The sequence below is a fragment of the Mandrillus leucophaeus genome, unplaced genomic scaffold (genome assembly GCF_000951045.1).
Source record: "Mandrillus leucophaeus isolate KB7577 unplaced genomic scaffold, Mleu.le_1.0 Scaffold782, whole genome shotgun sequence".
Taxonomy (NCBI): domain Eukaryota; kingdom Metazoa; phylum Chordata; class Mammalia; order Primates; family Cercopithecidae; genus Mandrillus; species Mandrillus leucophaeus.
Window position 1 is genome coordinate 380,125 of NW_012108497.1, and position 18,625 is coordinate 398,749.

The window sequence follows — 18,625 nt, forward strand, 5'->3', positions numbered from 1 at the left end:
CCCCTGAAACTGTGATATAATAAAAGTTTGTTTTCTTTGACTACTAAGTTTTGGGGTAAATTGTTACAGAGCAATAGATAACTAATAGAATATCCCCTTTGCTGAGCTGTCCCTTATTCTTAGGGGCTTGGTTCTGATTAAGTCTGGACTTCTCTCCAGTGACTCAGACACACACACACACACACTTCTCTCAGCTTCTTTCTTTTCTCTCCGGAAAGGAGAGAGTCTTTTCTATTCTTCAGGGCCCATCAGTTGTCTCAGAGACAATTCCTCCCTTGCTATTGGCTTAAAATACATCCCCTGGTATCCTTCTCTTAATGGATCTAGGGGGTGTCAAATTAGGAAGACACTTTTTGTTTTTTTTTCCCCCACCAGTTCCACTCCCTGCTCTGCCCCATTTTCCTTCAAAGAATATACCACAAAGAACAGTTCCAGAAAGAGAATTAGTTAATAACTTAAAAGTTAATATATCAAAAAACATTATTACACCAAATATGTTACCTCCTTTAACAACCCTATGAGATAAGTGTTCTTATCATGACCATTTTACAGGTAAAAAGTTACCTTGCTTTTGATCACATGGATGGCAGGTGGCCCAACCAGGATTGAACCCCCAGGGTGACCACGTCCAGAGTCTGTGCTTTTAACTATCAAGTAATTCTACCTCCTTATACTAGTTATACTGATATAGTGACTATAGATTCTAAAGAAAAAATGATAGGCCAGGCACGGTGGCTCACGCCTGTAATCCCAGCACTTTGGGAGGCTGAGGCGAGCAGATCATGAGGTCAGGAGATCGAGACCATTCTGGCTAACACGGTGAAACCCCGTCTCTACTAAAAATACAAAATATTAGCCAGGCGTGGTGGCATGAACCTGTAGTCCCAGCTACTCAGGAGGCTGAGACAGGAGAATCACTTGAACCTGGGAGGCGGAGGGTGCAGTGAGCTGAGGTCGTATCACTGCACTCCAGCCTGGGTAACAGAGCAAGATTCTGCATCAAAAAAAAAAAAAAAAAAAAAAAAGACTCACATGGAAGCTACCAGTGGCCTGCTCGCTGGTGCCCTCATCCCCTGTGACGATGGAGCCATCAGTGGAAAGATCCAGGAGGCGAAGGCCTGGGTAGCGTCCCCTGGCTGGAAGGTCCCAGGAAGGAGTGTACTCAGGGTGGAGAGGTGCTCCCTGCAGGCCTCTGCCCTGAAAAGTCTGGGCCCCTGGGCCCCTGGGACTGCTGCCTTCCCTGCCGGAGAAGGGCCTAGGGTCTCCTGCCCATTGAAGAAGGCTCAGCTCACACACACGCTGCATCCTGTCGGCTTTGGCTCTTTTAGCTTATTTGGTGCTCAGTCCTCACAGCAACCCTGTGTGGTGTTACTCCCTCCTGACTGGTTCAAGCCATCTCAAGCCGTCCTCTGCACGCAGGTAAAGATCCAGCCATGGTTGGGTGCGGTGGCCCATGCCTGTAATTCCAGTAGTTTACAGGCCGAGGCGGGAGGATGACTTGAGGCCAGGAGCTCAAGACCAACTTGGGCAACATGGTGAGACCTGATCTCTACAAAAAATACCATATATACACACACACACACACACACACGGTGTGCACCTGTAGTCTCAGCTACTTTGGAGGCTGAGGCAGAAGGAGAGCTGGAGCTGAGGAGTTTGAGGTTGCAGTGAGGCAAGATTGCACCACTGCCCTCCAGCCACCTCACCTCCAGAAAAAAAAAAAAAGATCCAGTCACCTCACCTTGGCCTGCCTGACCCTGTCTGGTCTGTCCCTTGACTACATCTCTGGTCTCATTTCAGGTCCCCCTATCCGGTGAACCACTAGGACCTCCTCTCTGCTCTTTCATCCCAGTGCCGCAATCCTCCTTCGGGGCAGGGGGGCTCTGTGCCTGGGAAGCCCTGCCCACTCGCCAGCCTGGCTACTTCTTGTCACTCAGGTCTCAGCTCAATGTCACTTCATCAGGGAGGCCCTCTCCGGCAGTCCCACCAGACAAGCCCCGCCTTCACTCGGTCACATCCTGTCCTGGCTCACTGCATGTTTCCATCCTGCTAGAATGCAGACTTCTTAGCGGGATAAACCTCGTCTCTCTTATCTCCTAGTGCCTGGCATATAGTAGGAGCTTCATAAGTATCGGTCAAATAAATGAAATAAGAACACGAATGCCCAGTAGAAAAGGAGTGACTGGCCCCAAGTTGCAAGCTGGCAGAGGCACTGCCTCCGCTGTCACGCTGTGCTCCCTACTGGGGTACTGGCTTGAGGGGCTTGGGGGAGGCTCTGTGTCAAAGGAACCTCCTGGAAGGCAGAAATGACCCTTCTGGGTGTATCTGGCAGAGGCAGTTGCAGCAGCTGCAAATCAGAAAGGAAAGTGAGGTCACGGAGAGTGGAGGCTTTGAGGCCAAACACACCTGGGTGGATCCCAGCTCTCCAGTCACCTGCCGCATGGCCCTGAGCAAGCCACCTACACTCCCTGAGGCTCAGTTTCCCCATCTGTAAACTGGTCACAACATGGCATTTGCCTTCTGGATTATTATGAGGCTCATACGATACCCTGCCTGTAGCAAGCACCTGGCCAGGTGCCTCAGAGCCCTGCAAATGGTCCCCGAGGAATCTGCGGCCCTCAGGGCAGGGTGCGGAGCAGGGCAAGGCTCTGGACAGAGGCAGCCACCGACAAGAGGGTGGGGCAGGAGCAGACACCACAGAGCGTCTGAGTTTGGACATGTGCGCCTGGCTTCTGTGTCACAGGCAGGGCTGGGCCATGTGCAGGGTTTTTCATCTTTTAATCCCAGCTGTTATCAGCTGCTGGGAAATAGCTGAGCCCAGTCTCCTAGCTGGCACAGGCTTCCTCTGAATTCCACAAACAGAACAAAGAGTTCCGAAATAGTGACACAGCTGTCCTGACCGGCAGCCTGGGCAGTCAGCTGGCAGGGCCAGGCCAGGAGGAAGGCACGCAAAAGCCAAGCAAAGCCACTTGGCTAGAGGGTGGGCACAGCTGCGGGAGGCTGCTGGAGGCCTGGCTGACCAGCCAGCCAGGACCATCCCAGGCTCTGGGGTTGCTGGGAGACTGGGGGTCACCTTCTCTGAGCTGGGCCTGATACTGTGTACTCAGAGCCTTCTGGTGGTGTGAAGGTCCTGTTCCGGGACTACTCCAGGGTGCAAAGTGAGTGGCGTGGCTAGATCTCCACTGGTGACACCCCCAGACACCAAAGCTACCTCCCTTTCCAGAGCTTGGAGTGGCCGTTTGCAGCTTTTGGTCACCCTCTCCACATGTGGACGCTTTCCACAGCGCAAGCCCCACCTTCCAGCCCTGACTGCACATCTCCCTGCTGCCTTGGCTGCTAGGATGCAGGTGTGATTCACAGTCCACCTCTCCGAGGTGTCCCAGTGAGATTTAGATTCGGCAGAACTGGGTGGGGACAGAGCACGATCCTGAGCGAGCAGCTAGGGGGCAGCTTCCAGATCTGGCAGGAGAGCTTGGGAACCATTCCTGGAAGCGCTGTTCTCTGAGGTCTCTGGACCCCTGAATAACCTCCCACTACCCTTTTTTCTTTTGGCTTAAACTGGCTGGAGTGGATTCTGCCGTCTACAGCTATAAATCCTGACAAACTCCTTAATGACTCCCTGGCAGGGCTTCAAAGTCCGCTGCCTACAGAGATACACAGGTTCCACAGACACAAGAAACAGACTTGTTTCGCAAAAATCACAAAGCAGCCCACTTGGTCTATATTTCATTTTAACAGACATGTGGTTCCAAGTCGCCTTTATTAGAAAAAAAGCATGCAAGCCTCATGGTAAATGGTGATTGGCGCTCAATTTCCAGGCCAGAGAGACACTAGGAGTAGGGCGACCGTGGTGCCCTGGATATCTTATCTAGAGGGAGCGGCTCCGAGATAGTTAAAACTGACTGTTTCCAGATTTTTCCATTTTTCAAGAGAAGCCAGACATCGGGATTTTGATGCGAAATATCTCTTATTTTTCATTTTTGACTCATATTTTAAAAACACCATGCAGGCCAAAAAAGCCCCGGAAGGCCAGCACCTTCAAGTCTGGGTTCGGCCTGTGGCTGCCTTTGTAGCCATGGCCTGCAGGGTTAGGTTCCAGCTCTTGAAGATGGCACTTAGGGCCCTTGGCATGAATCCAGCGTCCTCCCTCGCCATCCCTGCATGCAGGGACCCACAGTTCTTCTCTCTGTCCCTTATCCAGGCTGCCTTCCCACCCAGCCACGCCCTTTCATGTCCTCACTCCTCTGCCTCGCAACATGCCTGTGTGACCTGGTCCCGGTGATCAAGCCCTTTGTGAAATGCATCCCCGCCTCCTGCACCTGAGGCTTCAGTCTTGAGGCACCCACAGTCCCCTGCACACCCTTCCATCCTAGTGTTCCTCACCCTGGGTGGTGATCATCGGGGCCTCTGTGCCCCCAGCCCAGGGCTGGGAGGACATCCATCTGCAGAACAAGCCTGGCCTGTGGGCTGGCCCCCTGAGGAAGTGGGCTGCTCCCAGGGTCTTGAGAGCATCCATCCTGGTAGAACAGGGTGTGGGGGTGAGTTTAGGGAACCCAGCAGAGGGATTCTTCCTGTCTCAGTGATATGGGGTCCCCAAACCTGGACAGGGCCCGTGAAGGTAGCCAAGGGGCAGCTGGACTCACTATCCAATGCGTGAGCCCCTGGTCAGTCCCCCTTCCCGATCTTGGAAATGCCTGTGCCTTTCTCCTTAGGGGAGCAGCTGGAGAGGTTGTGGCCAAGTTCCTTGTTCTCCACCCCATGCCCTGGGGATGTCCAGGCCCTCAGGCTGTGGTTAAGGGTACCCCGGTCTTCTCTGCCCTCCACTGCAGACTTGCCTCCCTCCTGCTCTCTGGAGTGCGGCCGTGAAGCATTTCAGTTCCTCAGACTCTAAGCAGCCTTACCGCACATTTATTAAACTCCCACTGTGTGCCTGGCACAGTGCTGGGTGTCTCCACGTCAGCAAGAAGACCCGTGATGATTCTCTGAGATCAGTCTCACGACACACTCAAGGCACGTGCCTGAATCGAGCCCACGGCCCTGAAGCCAATCCTGTCCTTTTGCCAGAAGAAATGATTTCCGTTTGTGGGGCAGGAAGGGAGCCACCAGGAGGCACCAGCCAACCTCTTGGTGCCTCTGGCTCCCCAGATGAAATGAGCTCAAGGGAACAAGTCCACATTAGCATTTCAAAGAGGACCATAACTCGGTGATTACTGCATGCACATGCGAAGGCTTCCTGCTGGGAGCATTACCTAGCGGCACCCATGGTTTGATTTCCCCAAGTTGTGTGTTCTCTTACACATGGGAAATCTCAAGGGAGAGACACTTCCCAAGAAAATTACCTATGTGGGTCTTGTCACCTACCTGCCATCTGCACTTAAAGACAGCAGCATTAAGTCCCACTAGATGACACGTACCAAGCATCTGGTGTAGTCTGGGTATGTTCACATATGTTGACGCACGTGTTTCTGCCAAGTCTCAGGAGGTGGGAATATGATTAGTAATTTTATAGGTAAGATGACAGGGCCCAAAGAGGTGGCCTTCTTAGTGTCACACACTTAGTAGGTAATGAGGTGAGATCCTCAGATCCAGGCAGCTGACCACATAGCCTGTTCCTCCCCCACATCCCAGACTTGGATGGGGCTGAGCATGTTCCAACATTCTGTTCAAGGCATGAAGGGTTTCCTCCAGAGGTGGAGACCACAGGCATCCCTAAGAGCAGCCCGAAGGCTGGGGACCTGGCAAGTGGGAAGTCTCAGAGCGGCTCAGGGCCACAGACTGAACACAGTAACCGGAAGTTGAGGTGGGCCTGCCCTGATGCACCAACCAAGGGGGTGTGTTCAGAAGCAATGTTTCCCAATTAAAATGAAAGGTGGGATTTCACAGGAATGCTACACTTTAAACCCTCTAGCCACTCAGATCTTTGAGGGAAAATTATGTGTTCATAATAATTTTGCAGTAGATAACATAATTTACAAATCACAAGTGGGTTCTGGGATTTAAAGTGATGGAAGGGCTTTCTGTTACCTCCTGGTAACCAGCAATTTCAAGAGGCATAACTGAATTTTAATCCAGTCCCATAGGAAGAGCGTTCCCCCTGCGCAGGGAGAAGGAATAAGGAAGACAAAAAGATGTCAGCGGCTTAGATCACATGACTGCCTGCTTATTTCCTGAGCTGAATACGCAGTATCTGGGCATGTACCAGATATTCCTTCTTGAAACTGAGCCAGGGCAGGTGGCCTGGTCCATGTGTATCTGGAGACCCTTGTGCTAGAATATGCCAGTCCTTCCAGCCATATAGAGACTGCAGTTTCGGTATCTCCCTATGGAGAGGAGAGATTAAAAAGGAGTTTCCACCTTGCCTGCTTTCAGCATAGACGGACAAATCAAGGAGGAAGACCTGCAGCAAGCTCCTAGGTCTAGGAACTTCCATTTGGACACTGCGATCATTGGCAAAGTTCTTGCAAAATGCCAGTTTGCTTGCTATATTTGAGCTAGAATTGATCTACCATGTCTTTGCAAAGAATTCCAAAGGATTGGGGAAATGCAAACAGCCCTGCTCTCTGGCCAGCTTTCAGGTGGCTGTGTTCGGTGTCTGTTTCTGAGGTTCATTTTGACTTATCCAAGTGGCAGGTAATGGGGATGAAGAAGCCCTCTTTAGCATGAGTGGAATAAGCCAGGTTTGCCCAAGGGAAGCCTAGAGTTTTGGGGCTCTGAGGAGGGTGAAGTCAGAACCTGGCACAGGCTGGCACACACACTAGGTGTTCAATAACATCTAAAAGAATTCGGATGTTTCTCAAAAAGCTAAACACAGAGTTACCATATGACCCAGCAATTCCGCTGCTAGGTATATACTCAAAATAGCTGAAAACAAGTATTCAAACAAGTACTTGTACATGAATGTTCCTAGCAGCATTATTCACAGTAGCCGAAAGGTAGAAACAACCCAGATGGCCATCACCCGATGAATGGGTAAACAAAACATGGTATATCCATACAATGGAATATTATTCAGCCATCAAAAGGAATGGAGTACAGATACAAGCTATGACATGGATAAACCCTGAGAGCACTGTGCTAAGTGAATGAAGCCAGGCACAGAAGGCCTCAGATTGCGTGATTCCATTTATATGACAGGTGCAGAATAGGTCAATCAGAGACAGCACAGACTGGTGGTTGTCACGCAGAGGATGGGGAGAGCCACTGCTTAGTGGGGAGGAGTATCCTTTTGGGTGCTGAAATGTTTTGGAACTAGATACAGGTGATGGTGGTGCGACACTATGAATGGACTAAACCCCACTGAAACGTTCCATTAAACTGGTTAATTTTGCGCGATGTGAATTTCACTTCAATAATTTAAAAAAAGAATCCAGCTAATAGTTCGTCTTCCTTTTGGCAGAACAATCTGCTTCAGCTCGGACTTAATGGTGCTTTTAACAACAAAAATTAAAAGGAGGGAAAACTGGCTCTCCTAAGAGGGTAGGAGGAAAAGAAAAAAAAAAGGCAGAGCTGAAACAAGTGCAGCTTTCGTGCAGCTGGTTTTCCAAGGCCTCCGTTATGCTGAGGCGTGGTTTGCACTTGCGTCGAATAAATATACTTCTCCCGCAGAGCCAGCGAGCTGCTCAGAGCGGCAGAAACAGGAATCACGCAGCTCTCTCCAGTCTGTCCCTGTGCCCTACTGGGATTCGATTTCCCACAGGAGGGAGGCCTGCAGAGGACATCAGGGATGTGCAGCGTGGAAGTAGCATGTGTGGGCCGCGACACATCGCGCCAGGCCGGCCTCGCCCATCTGAGAGGGGTCTGAGTGTGGAGCCATCCGCCCCACGGGCTGCGGGCACTCGCCGGAGCGCAGAGACCCGTGTGCGAGGGCAAGGAGAGCATGCGTGTTCCTGTCCCGGTGATCCCCGGCCAGACCCCGGGAAGGGGCAGAGGTTCCCGTGGGAGTTGGCGCGTTTTGTAAACCGACAGATTTCAGCCACCTTTCCACTCTGGAGGCAGGCCCTAATGGCACAGTCCAGACGTCACCGCTCCTTCGTTTTAAAATCGGTTCCATAAATTGGAGTGAATTCAAACACATGAGACCTTTCAGAAACTGGGCTGACTGCCAGGCTCTCCACACATCCAGGGTGGGTGGAAAGACAGAGAGAGGGAGTGGGGTACAGGGTTAGGGAGCGCGTCCTTCCAGGGCCAGACTCCCCGCCCTGGTGGTAGGTGGGCTCTGCCAGCCTCGAGGAGGAGCTGTAGAGCGGGTAGGAGGTGGGGGACACTCAGGAGCCGCTGTTCTCCCGCCATCCAGGATGGCAGGCTTCCTCTGTGCCCAGAGACTGAGGCTGCTCCACAGACCCCACTGTCTTCTTGGCACAAAAGCATCACTCGCTGTCCACCATTAGCGTCTGGTGATGGAAACAGGCTCATGGGGTCATAAGTAAAAAAAATGATGATAATAATTTTAATCATTATTATATTTTATGACTATATTATACAATGTTTATACATTTTTATTATTCTTGTTAAAATTATAATGCCTGACATTTATGGAGCAGTGACCTCATGCCAGGTGCTGTGTTTTGCATGTATCATTTCACCCAGGCTCCCGACAGCTCCGTGAAGGGGCAGCCACTGGTATCCCCATGTTAGAGCAAGCTGAGAAACCGGCGTGCTGTACTTCAGGCCACACATCTTGGGAGTATGGGCAGGGGAACTGACCTAGGCAGTCTGACTCCAGGGTCCACGCTGTTAGCCATGACTTTTTGGTATCAGCACCTGACGGTGCTTCTGAAAGTCCCTTGCGCCCTGCCAGGGACCCAGGCAGAGAGCATAGATGGCACAGTCAGACAGACCCACCTCAGAACCAGGCTGGCCAGAGAGGGACAGTGTCAGTCTCAGGGCCTGATCTCCAGGAAGTCCAGAGGGCACAGTCCAGAGGGCCTAGTGAGATAGCAAAGGCTGGTCAAGCCCCCAGAGCGATGCCCCAGGGACAGCAGGTGCTAATTCCTCTCCCGCAGCCCACAGGACTCGCAGCAAGGACTGCCTTCCCGCAAAGAGCGTGGTGCTGTGGCGCGGGTGCAAGCTGGGGCCCGCTGCCGTCATCCTGGAAGCCCTTTAATGACAGCAGTGCAGCAGGCTGCTCCCCCAAGAACTGGGGCTGCTCCTGAGTCACTGGCCAACACCAGGTAGAGAAGTCAGCTTGTGTTTGGTGGGAACCATGTACTTAAACTCCAGATGATTTGGTTAACGGGGCTCCTGGGGAACAGAGAGCAGCTGAGGATATGCAGATCCAGGGCGTCAGAAAAGAGGGGGACCAAGTGCCCACACAAGGGGGATCCTCTGCCTCTTTTTCCTTCTGGCTTAACAGGAATCTGTCTAAATTACGTTTATACCTGATGAGACTATGACAGCTGAATGAAGGCCAGAGCCGGGCTGAGCCTTGTCTCTATCAACAACACATCTTAGGGCTTGGAAACAGAAGCTCAGGGCTGCGTGAGCCTGTGGGTCACGAATTCACTGCTCCTGCTTTAGGAACTCCTTCCCAGCCTCCAGAGAAGTGCTTGCGTCCTCCCCTTGAACACTTCCCCTGACTGGGAGCTCACTGCCTCAAAGAGAGGTTCACACTGTCTTTGGATAGCTCTGCCTACTAGAAAGCTCTTCCTCCACTGAACTAAAACCCATCGCCTAAGGTCCACTCAGCACTCGTCCGGATCCTTGGGACCATACAGAACAAACCCAACCACTCCTCACAAAACCTCCTAAGAGATGGACAGGCAAAGCCACGGCCACAGTTTCCAGAATTATCTCTACAGGGTGTGTGTTCCTCAAGCCTCTGCCATCCTGAAAGCCTTCTCTGGCCCTGCGCCATCCAATACGTTCTGTCCCTCTGCGCTAAGGCTCCCGAATAGAGATCCTTAAACCTCAGAGCAGAGCAGAGCAGGAAAAATACCTCCCTTGGTCAAGGCATTGTGCTCCTGTTATTACAGCCTCAGATCCTGCACCGACAAGCAGGCCGCTGAGGCCGTGAGGGGATGGCGTGGGAGTGAGCCCGCCCTTGGCTGTGCGGTGTAGAGGCATTCTCACTGATCCCACAGCCAGCTGGCATGTGTGCGGGAAAATAAGAAAAATGATGTAAGCACTGAGGATCTGTTCCTTTATGCACTGGAGCAGACATGAGTGGGGGGACGTGAATCTGCTGGCCCCTCAGTGGGCCTCAGTTCCCACGGCCCTGTATGGAGTGGGAGCCTCCGGCTGAGTTCTGGAGTTTGGTGATAAGGATGTTCTTGAACTCAAGGGCTCCTGAATGTCAGCTCTCGCTGCTTTTCCCCAGCGCTGGAGCAAACACTGGCTCTGTGGGGCTGGCAGAGAGATGAAGCATTCCTGGGTTTCATGGGTAACCTGAGGGATTTTCAGGAGTGATTTGGAACATGTAAAATTTTTGTCTTACGCAAGAATAAAAATCCCACCCAAAATGTGATTCTGTAACAATGACTTATGATTAGGTGGCAGGATGGGTGGGTGGTGGGTGGCTGTTGGGGGATGAAGAGATGAGTAGAGGGATGAGGGGTCAATGATGAATGAATGGATGGGTTAGGGCGATGAATTCTGGTGTTGCCTGTCCCTAGCTGTTTGACCTGGGGCATCTCACATGTTTAGCCATGGGATGGGCATCACACTCCCTCCTCACAGTGTTCTTATGAGGAATGCACCGATGAAAGTTCCTAGGCAGGGAGCCTGCCGCAGCGACAGGCCTGGCAGAGACAAGGACACCTCTCTGACCAGCAATAAGCCTCACCAAAAACCGTGCTCAGGTAAGAAAAGCCGTCTGCCAAGAAGCGTGCGTCAGAACAGCTTTGCTGGTGGCTCCGGGGCAGGAGGGGTAGAAAGGCAAATAAAAGCTGGTCTCCTTGGCAATTAACGTTCACTTCTGCTTTTACCTTAGAGACTGAGGAGCCCAGCCCCACACCACGACTCCAGCTACACTCTGGTCTTGAAGGATCTGAGGCCCACAGTGTGGGCTGCTCCGTTGGGTCAGAGCTTCTCAAATCCTTGGTGCATGCAAATCGTCTAGGAATCTTGCCAAAATCCAGGGGCTGATGCAGAGGTCGGGAGTGGCCTAAGTTCTCTCTGCAGAAGCTGATGGTCACAGGGCACATGTGAAATACCCATCAAGGCTCTGCATGTGTTTGGCTGATGGCAGACTGGACATCGGGGCTTCCGGTCCTCGGCCCTCCCAGGGGCAGTGAGGGATCTGGACACCGGGGCTTCCGGTCCTCGGCCCTCCCAGGGGCAGTGAGGGACTGGACACCGGGGCTTCCGGTCCTCAGCCCTCCCAGGGGCAGTGAGGGACTGGACACCGGGGCTTCTGGTCCTCAGCCCTCCCAGGGGCAGTGAGGGAGTCTGGTCACCGGGGCTTCCGGTCCTGGGCCCTCCCAGGGGCAGTGAGGGAGTCTGGACACGCCCTCCCAGGGGCAGTGAGGGAGTCTGGACACCGGGGCTTCCGGTCCTCGGCCCTCCCAGGGGCAGTGAGGGAGTCTGGACACCGGGGCTTCCGGTCCTCGGCCCTCCCAGGGGCAGTGAGGCAGTCTGGTCACCAGGGCTTCCGGTCCTCGGCCCTCCCAGGGGCAGTGAGGGAGTCTGGTCACCGGAATGGAGGTGGGCAGGAGCAAGGCCTGGCTTTTCTGAAATGGTGCTCCCAGTTTCCATCCAGAAAGCCATGCTGTTGTTCTCTTTGCATGAAGTGTGAGGCCAGGCAGCATGGCTGATGTGCACGGGCTTGGGGCTCAAGGTCATACCCCGCAGGGGTGGCTGTCCCGCCAGGCAGAAATCAACCGGTTTAGACCTCATACTGACCATACTCGCCAGCTCTATTTCCCCCATTATGACGATGGAGAAACTGAGTCCCTTGAGCTGAGACAACTGGGCTGACCTTTTCTGGGCCACATGGCTCCTGATGGTGGAGCAGAGCCTGGCTGCGTCCCCCACTCCCTGTCCAGTGCCTGCCCCACTAGGTCTTCTTTTTTAAAAAGTTTATTGAGACAGGGTCTCTGTCACTCAGACTGATCACAGTAGTGTGATGAGCTCACTTCAGCCTTGAACTTCCGGGCTCCAGCCATTCTCCCGCCTCAGCTTCTGGACTAGCTGGGACCACAGGTGCGTGCCACCACGCCTGACCCCCGTCTGGTCTTTACAAGGAGAATAAGAACCTCGGCTGAGGAACCCGAGACAGGTTGGTCACTTCCTTCAGCCTCCCTGAGCTGAGGCCTCCCATGCAGGGCACACTTCAGTGGCCCCTCTCCCAGACCCCTGCTCCAATCGGGTATCCCAGAACACAGAAGGAAGGGCTCGGCTAGCCTGGCTCTTCTGACCTGAGCAAAGGGGACCCCAGTGAAGGTTTCGCTTTCAAAATCTACAACTAAACATGACAAGGGTGGGGAGGCAGATGTTTTCCACAGACGGCTCTGCCTTGGGCTTTGCCCTGGGCCCCGGGTGGGTGAGGCTGGAAGAGGCTGGGGAGCCAGCACATGGTCTCAGGTGTGGCCTGCCTACCTGCCCCCAGGCTGCCCCCGATCTGCTGGTGGACCTGGGCCCCTGGTCCCTGACCTGGTCTCCCACTCACCTCTCTCCCTCATCCCCGTTTCAGCCACAGTCGTCTCTGCCGCTCCTGCAGCAGCCGGCAGCCCGCCCACCTCAGGACCTGACCACTGGCGGTTCCTGTTTCTGGAGACTGTCTTCCTCCAAACAGCCACCTGGCGAGCCCCTCACTTCCTTCACATCTTTGCTCACATGCCACCTTCTCATGGCAAACTGCCACCCTCACTCTCACCCGGCACTCGAGACTGCCCTCACCTGCCTCCCTTTTTTCGTAACACACCGACCTTTGGACCTGTGAAACCCTCATTTACTGCCTGTCTCCTCTAACCACAAGGGAAGCTCCATGGCAGGGGAACCGCTATTTGCTGTGTTATCATCTCCTCAGTGCCCAGCTCTGAGCCGGGCACACAGTAGGTGCCCTGTCAATATTTGTTAACAACACCTGCCTTGTGGCATCCCTGGGGCTGTTCGGGGGTCTCACATCCATTTACGGGACAAGGTGTGGCACATGTGCCATGCCCCATACCCCGCGGGCGCAGTTACAGGCACATCCTGCATAACTAGCCGCACCTGGCACAGCACAGGTCTGGGGGCGGCGTGGGAGCTGCCACATCCAAGAAATTAAACTTCCAGTCTCACTGCATTTGCGTCTCACTCTGGATACAGTGAAGCTGCCAAACCCTCAGGGAGCCTCAGATGCTCTGGCCGGTGGGACCTGGGAAATGGGACATCGCTCAACCCAGAGAAGCTCAACCCAGAGCAACAGGCTGTGTCTCCACCCAGGAAACCTGCAGGTATCAAGGGAGCCTTTGAGCCATGGCCCAGACTGCCCCTGCCAGCCTCTGAGGCTACCTTCGGATGAGTGAAGGCCGGGTGGGTGAAGACACGGAGCAAAGAGACTCGGGATCATCAATGCAGGAGGGGTGTTGTGCCCTGAGAAAAAGGATGCCAGGAAACCATCTTGGTGCCAGCGATTCCACATAGTGAACTGTAACCAGCTGTCACCTGGCCAGAGGGCAGTCCCCATCCCAGACCTGCTGGAGCATCAGGTGGGGAGACTCTGCCCTAAGTGCAAATATTCCTCCATCACGGGCCATGTGGGAACTGCAGCCCTCCGCAGAAGGGGTTCAGCAAAGGAATCAAAGCACTTCCACCCCAGGAGTCCCTTGGCAATTAAAGAGCCTCGAGGCCGGGCGCGGTGGCTCATGCCTGTAATCCCAGCGCTTCGGGAGGCTGAGGCGGGCGGATCACTTGAGGTCAGGAGTTTGAAACCAGCCTGGCCAATGCAGTGAGACCCCATCTCTACTAAAAATACAAACAAAAAAAATTAGCTGGGCTTGGTGGCGTGCTGGTAATCCCAGCTACTCAGGAGGCTGAGGCATGAGAATTGCTCGAACCTGGGAGGCAGAGGCTGCAGTGACCTGAGATCATGTCACTGAACTCCAGTCTGGGCAACAGAGTGAGACTCTGTCTCAATCAATCAATCAATCAATAAATAAATAAGCCTTAACAGTGGAGTCAGGAGGGCTGAGGTGCAAACCCCATCACTGCCCCACATCTAGCCGTGTGACCTGGACAGGCCTTGTCCTCCTACGCTGGAAAACCCTGATGTGCAAAGCAAAACCTCCACGCGGGACAGAGGTGAGCAGAGAAGAGAAAATCCGTACTCCAAGCTCGGACAGGGCAGGCTTTCAGAACAATTAATGTATTTTAAAAAAGGAAGATGGCTTGTGATGTGCCAACGATTCTCAGCCCTCTCCTCCTTGAGGGTCCCTATTTTTCTATTGTTTTTATTAAACAAGAAACCAGGCTGTATTACAATGTAGTACAGAGACTGACAGTAGTACCTATGAGAACATGATAATGATGGCGGGAAACGATAGAGGTCGATTTCTAGAATTAAAGAAAGATGAAGGATCTCAGACTGAAAAGGCCCAGAGAGGCTTGCGTGCTGTTATTATTTTTCCTTTGGAATGAAGGTCTGAATGAGAGTTTTGATTTCGAATGTGTCAATGGGTTTGAGAAGCCCTGATTACATTTTATGGTGTAGTCACTGGAAATGGAAAAATGGCATTTTATATATTATATATATAAAAATATATATTATACGTACTCTCCTTACTTTAGTTCAGCTACCATCCCCATAGAATTTGACAAGAATTGCTATGACTGAAAAGTTTTTGAGTCCTAATTGAAACTGTATTTATGGCAGTATTCATAATTAGCCTGAAATGCATTCCATAGGTAATCTCTGAGTTTCTGGAATGTTTTCTTAGACTTTTTTGATGCGCAGCAGCTTACATGTCTGAAGTTACTTGAAAGCATCACTTTTGAGAAAGCTTACAACTGGGCCCTCTACCATCCCAAGTCCTTTGTAGTTCCTCTTGAACGTGCCTGCCATACTTCTAACAGGGTAGCTGAATAAGTAGCATCACCATTCTTTGCTGTGGCACAGGTTATAAACTTAAGTGGGGTTTACCGGCAGCACTGAATGTTTCAGCTTTAAGAAATAAAAGCAGGGCACAAGTTAAATGTTTAGTTCTAGAAATTGTGTGCAATATGTTCATAACGATGGCTGTGGTTGCCACAGAGTGCCTCGCTTACCTTCAAGTACGGTTACTGTGTCCTGCACCCAGACGGAAGGGATGGAATCGTGCGCTCAAGTGGGGGCTTTAGCTGCAGTGTTTGGCAGAGTTGCCTTCTACCTGCCGGTTCAAAAGTTCAACCTGTTTTCAACTAGAATATCTATACTAAACAATTTCAGTCTGTTAACTCTGATTCAGCCTCTTCAGATACCCGTGTACTGTGCAGCAGTGGCTCTGTGTGTACATGCTATGCATGGCGGATACACAAAAATACCAATATGATGTGTACAGGATAATGCCTCATCCCCATCAGATGTCCATTTGCTATTGTGTTTGTTAACAACCCTTTATCTCTTGGCCGGGCGCAGTGACTCATGCTTGTAATCCCAGCACTTTGGGAGGCCGAGACGGGAGGATCACGAGGTCAGGAGATCGAGACCATCCTGGCTAACACGGTGAAACCCCGTCTCTACTAAAAAATACAAAAAACTAGCCAGGCGAGGTGGCGGGCGCCTGTAGTCCCAGCTACTCGGGAGGCTGAGGCAGGAGAATGGCGTGAACCCAGGAGGCGGAGCTTGCAGTGAGCCGAGATCACGCCACTGCACTCCCGCCTGGGCGACAGAGCGAGACTCCATCTCCAAAAAAAAAAAAAAAAAAAAAAAAAAAACCCTTTATCTCTTGGTGTTATAAACTCCACTTCAAACTGATTAAAGTCTCATTCTTGTCAAAAAAGAAAAAAAGAAAAGGCCCACAGAATTGCAAACAGAAGTAAGAAAAGATCCATACTGCAACACATTCGAGTGAAATTTCAGACTATCAGAGATAGAGAGACGCCTAAAAGTCCCCAGAGAGCAGAGAACCTGACGAGGGAGCAAGACTCGGACAGAGCCACACTTTCCGACAGCCACGCGGACTGTAAGGCCACAGGGGAGGAGTAACAGTTGTGAGTACTGAAGTGAGCACTGAGGTTTTGAGTACTGAACTTTGTACCCTGAACTTTACATCCAGCCAACTGTCATCCAAGTGTGAGGGCAGGACCAATACATTCTCAAACACAGGAGGCCCTAGAGATTGGCCACGTAAAGACCCACGTGGGAAACACTCGGGATCAGCACATGGTTCAAGACACGAGAAGATCAAAGGGTGATCAGATTCCGAAGTGAAGACTGTTCCCCACCTCCACCCCCATCAATTAGCTAAGATCCAGAAGAGAAAGAGAGAGTGATAGGATGGGGACTGGGTGGAGGGGAGATCCAGGGATGTGAGGGAGCAGTCATGTGACCGAGGAACATATGGATAACATTTTTATTTATAAAAAGAAAGGATTAACCAAGAAACCTAGAAAAGGCAGGGCACAGCTGAAACCATAAACTTGTCGGTAAAAAGACAAAGACTGTTGATTGGATAGAAGCCAAAATCCGGCTACAGGCTTTTTAGAAGAAAGACGACTGAGTCATCAATCAGAGGAATGAAGGGGAAGGGGGTGTGGATGGGATACAGCTGAAATTTCTTGAAGCTGGGTGTGGGGTCCATGCATGGGAGTTCATTACACTATTTTGCTTGTGCAAACATCTGAATTTTTCCATTATAATTTTTTTTTTGAGACAGAGTCTTGCTCTTGTCACCCAGGCTAGAGTGCAGTGGCACGATCTTGGCTCACTGCAACCTCTGTCTCCTGGGTTCAAGCAGTTCTCCTGTCTCAGTCTCCTGAGTAGCTGGGACTACAGCAGCACGCAAACACACCTGGCTAATTTTTGTATTTTTAGTAGAGATGGGGTTTCACCATGTTGGCCATAATGGTCTCAATCTTCTGACCTTGTGATCTGCCCACCTTGGCCTCCCAAAGTGCTGGGATTACAGGCGTGAGCCACTGCACCCAGCCTAAAATGTTTTTTAAAAGACCATTCTCAACCTAAATTTCTCTCTTCTCCAAAAGTCCAAGACAGCTGTCTATTCCTAATTTTTACATTGTGCCCATCACTTGAACGTTTAGAAAAGAAATGAACATGTAGAAACTGGTTTTATTATGCAGTAATGTAAGTATGGTCATCCCTTGGTATCTGTGGGGGATTGGTTCCAGCACCCCCAAAAGATACCAAAATCCATGGATGCTCAAGTCCCTTACAGAAGATGATGATGTATTTGCACATAACCTACACACATCTTCAAATTGTCTCTAGATTTTGATACCTAATCAATGCAAATGCTATGTAAACAGCTGTTACACTGTATTTTACACAGCTGTTTAGGGAATAATGGCAAGAAGAAAGGTCTGTGGCCGGGTGTGGTGGCTCACGCCTGTAATCCCAGCACTTTGGGAGGCCAAGGCAGGTCGATCACCTGAGGTTAGGAGTTCGAGACCAGCCTGACCAATATGGTGAAACCCCGTCTCTACTAAAATTACAAAAATTAGCCAGGTCTGGTGGCATACCCCTGTAGTCCCAGCTACACAGGACGCTGAGGCAGGAGAATCGTTTGAACCTGGGAGGCGGAGGTTGCAGTGAGCCGACATCATGTCGCTGCACTCCAGCCTGGGCGACAGAGCGAGACTGTCTCAAAAAAGAAAAAAAAAAAAGAAACGTCCGTGTTTAATGCAGATACAACTACCCATTTTTCCCTAATATGTTTGATCTACAGTTGGTTGAAACCAGAGACACAGAACCTATTGAAACAGAGGGCCGACTGTAGGCCCACTGCCTCCAGAAAGTTCCCAACTTTCTCTTTATTAAGATCGCTGTAGCTCAGGCCCGTGGATCTCATCGAAGATGGCGGAGCGACCTGTGTCTGGCATTACCAGAGGAGTCTTCATGTGGACAGTCTCAGGGGCAACACGTAGAGAACTTTGGTCTCGATCCAGAAAAGAGAAAGTGCTAGAGGTTGCTGAGGCAGTAGAAGAGGTGAAAGAGAAACCTATCCTGGTGTTGCACCCTCACGAAGCTGAGGATACTCACCACCTGGAGATCTCCAGGGCCGTTTGGAATCTTACGTTAAAGAAGTTTTTGGTTCATCTCTTCCTGGTAATTGGCAAGACATCTGCCAGGAAGATGGTCCTCTAAAGTTCAATCTCTTGGTACATTTAGCTGATGACTTGGGTCATGTGGTCTCTAACTCCAGACTCCACCGGATGTGCAGGGTTAGAAATGGTCTTGAGCTCTGTAATGTCCCTATTCAAGATAGATCTAAATTTGATGAACTCAGGGCCAGTGATCTCCCCCCGCCCAATCTGGAAATCACTTGGAGTTACTGAGCAATTCGGAAGAGAAACACATTGAAATCATTTTTTTCCCTGAGCAAGGGGCCTGCTTATTAGACCTTTTGATACTTTACCAGGTGAAATACTGCCAGAACTGGTCTCTAAACCCACTTTTTCTATAGAGGAATGTATCATCTCTTTTTTTTCTCATATTATGAATGGACAACTAACAGGACTTTCTATTTTCATATTTGCTGAAACCATTTTT

At 51.3% G+C, this 18,625-nt stretch overlaps 1 protein-coding gene and 1 pseudogene across 1 annotated transcript in view; one reads left to right on the forward strand and one right to left on the reverse strand.

The window, feature by feature from the left end:
- COL23A1 (collagen, type XXIII, alpha 1) overlaps positions 1 to 9,087 on the reverse strand; it is a 108,173-nt gene extending 99,086 nt beyond the window's left edge. Inside the window, exons 1-5 of the mRNA XM_011967059.1 lie at positions 9,008 to 9,087; positions 8,158 to 8,235; positions 4,003 to 4,157; positions 2,243 to 2,347; positions 1,033 to 1,136 (exon numbers count right to left, since the gene is read on the reverse strand). Coding sequence (XP_011822449.1) covers positions 1,033 to 1,136; positions 2,243 to 2,347; positions 4,003 to 4,157; positions 8,158 to 8,235; positions 9,008 to 9,087 — 522 coding nt within the window. The remainder of the gene's footprint in view (positions 1 to 1,032; positions 1,137 to 2,242; positions 2,348 to 4,002; positions 4,158 to 8,157; positions 8,236 to 9,007) is intronic.
- Positions 9,088 to 17,929: 8,842 nt separating this feature from the next.
- On the forward strand, positions 17,930 to 18,411 carry LOC105529818 (annotated as a pseudogene).
- Positions 18,412 to 18,625: the final 214 nt, after the last annotated feature.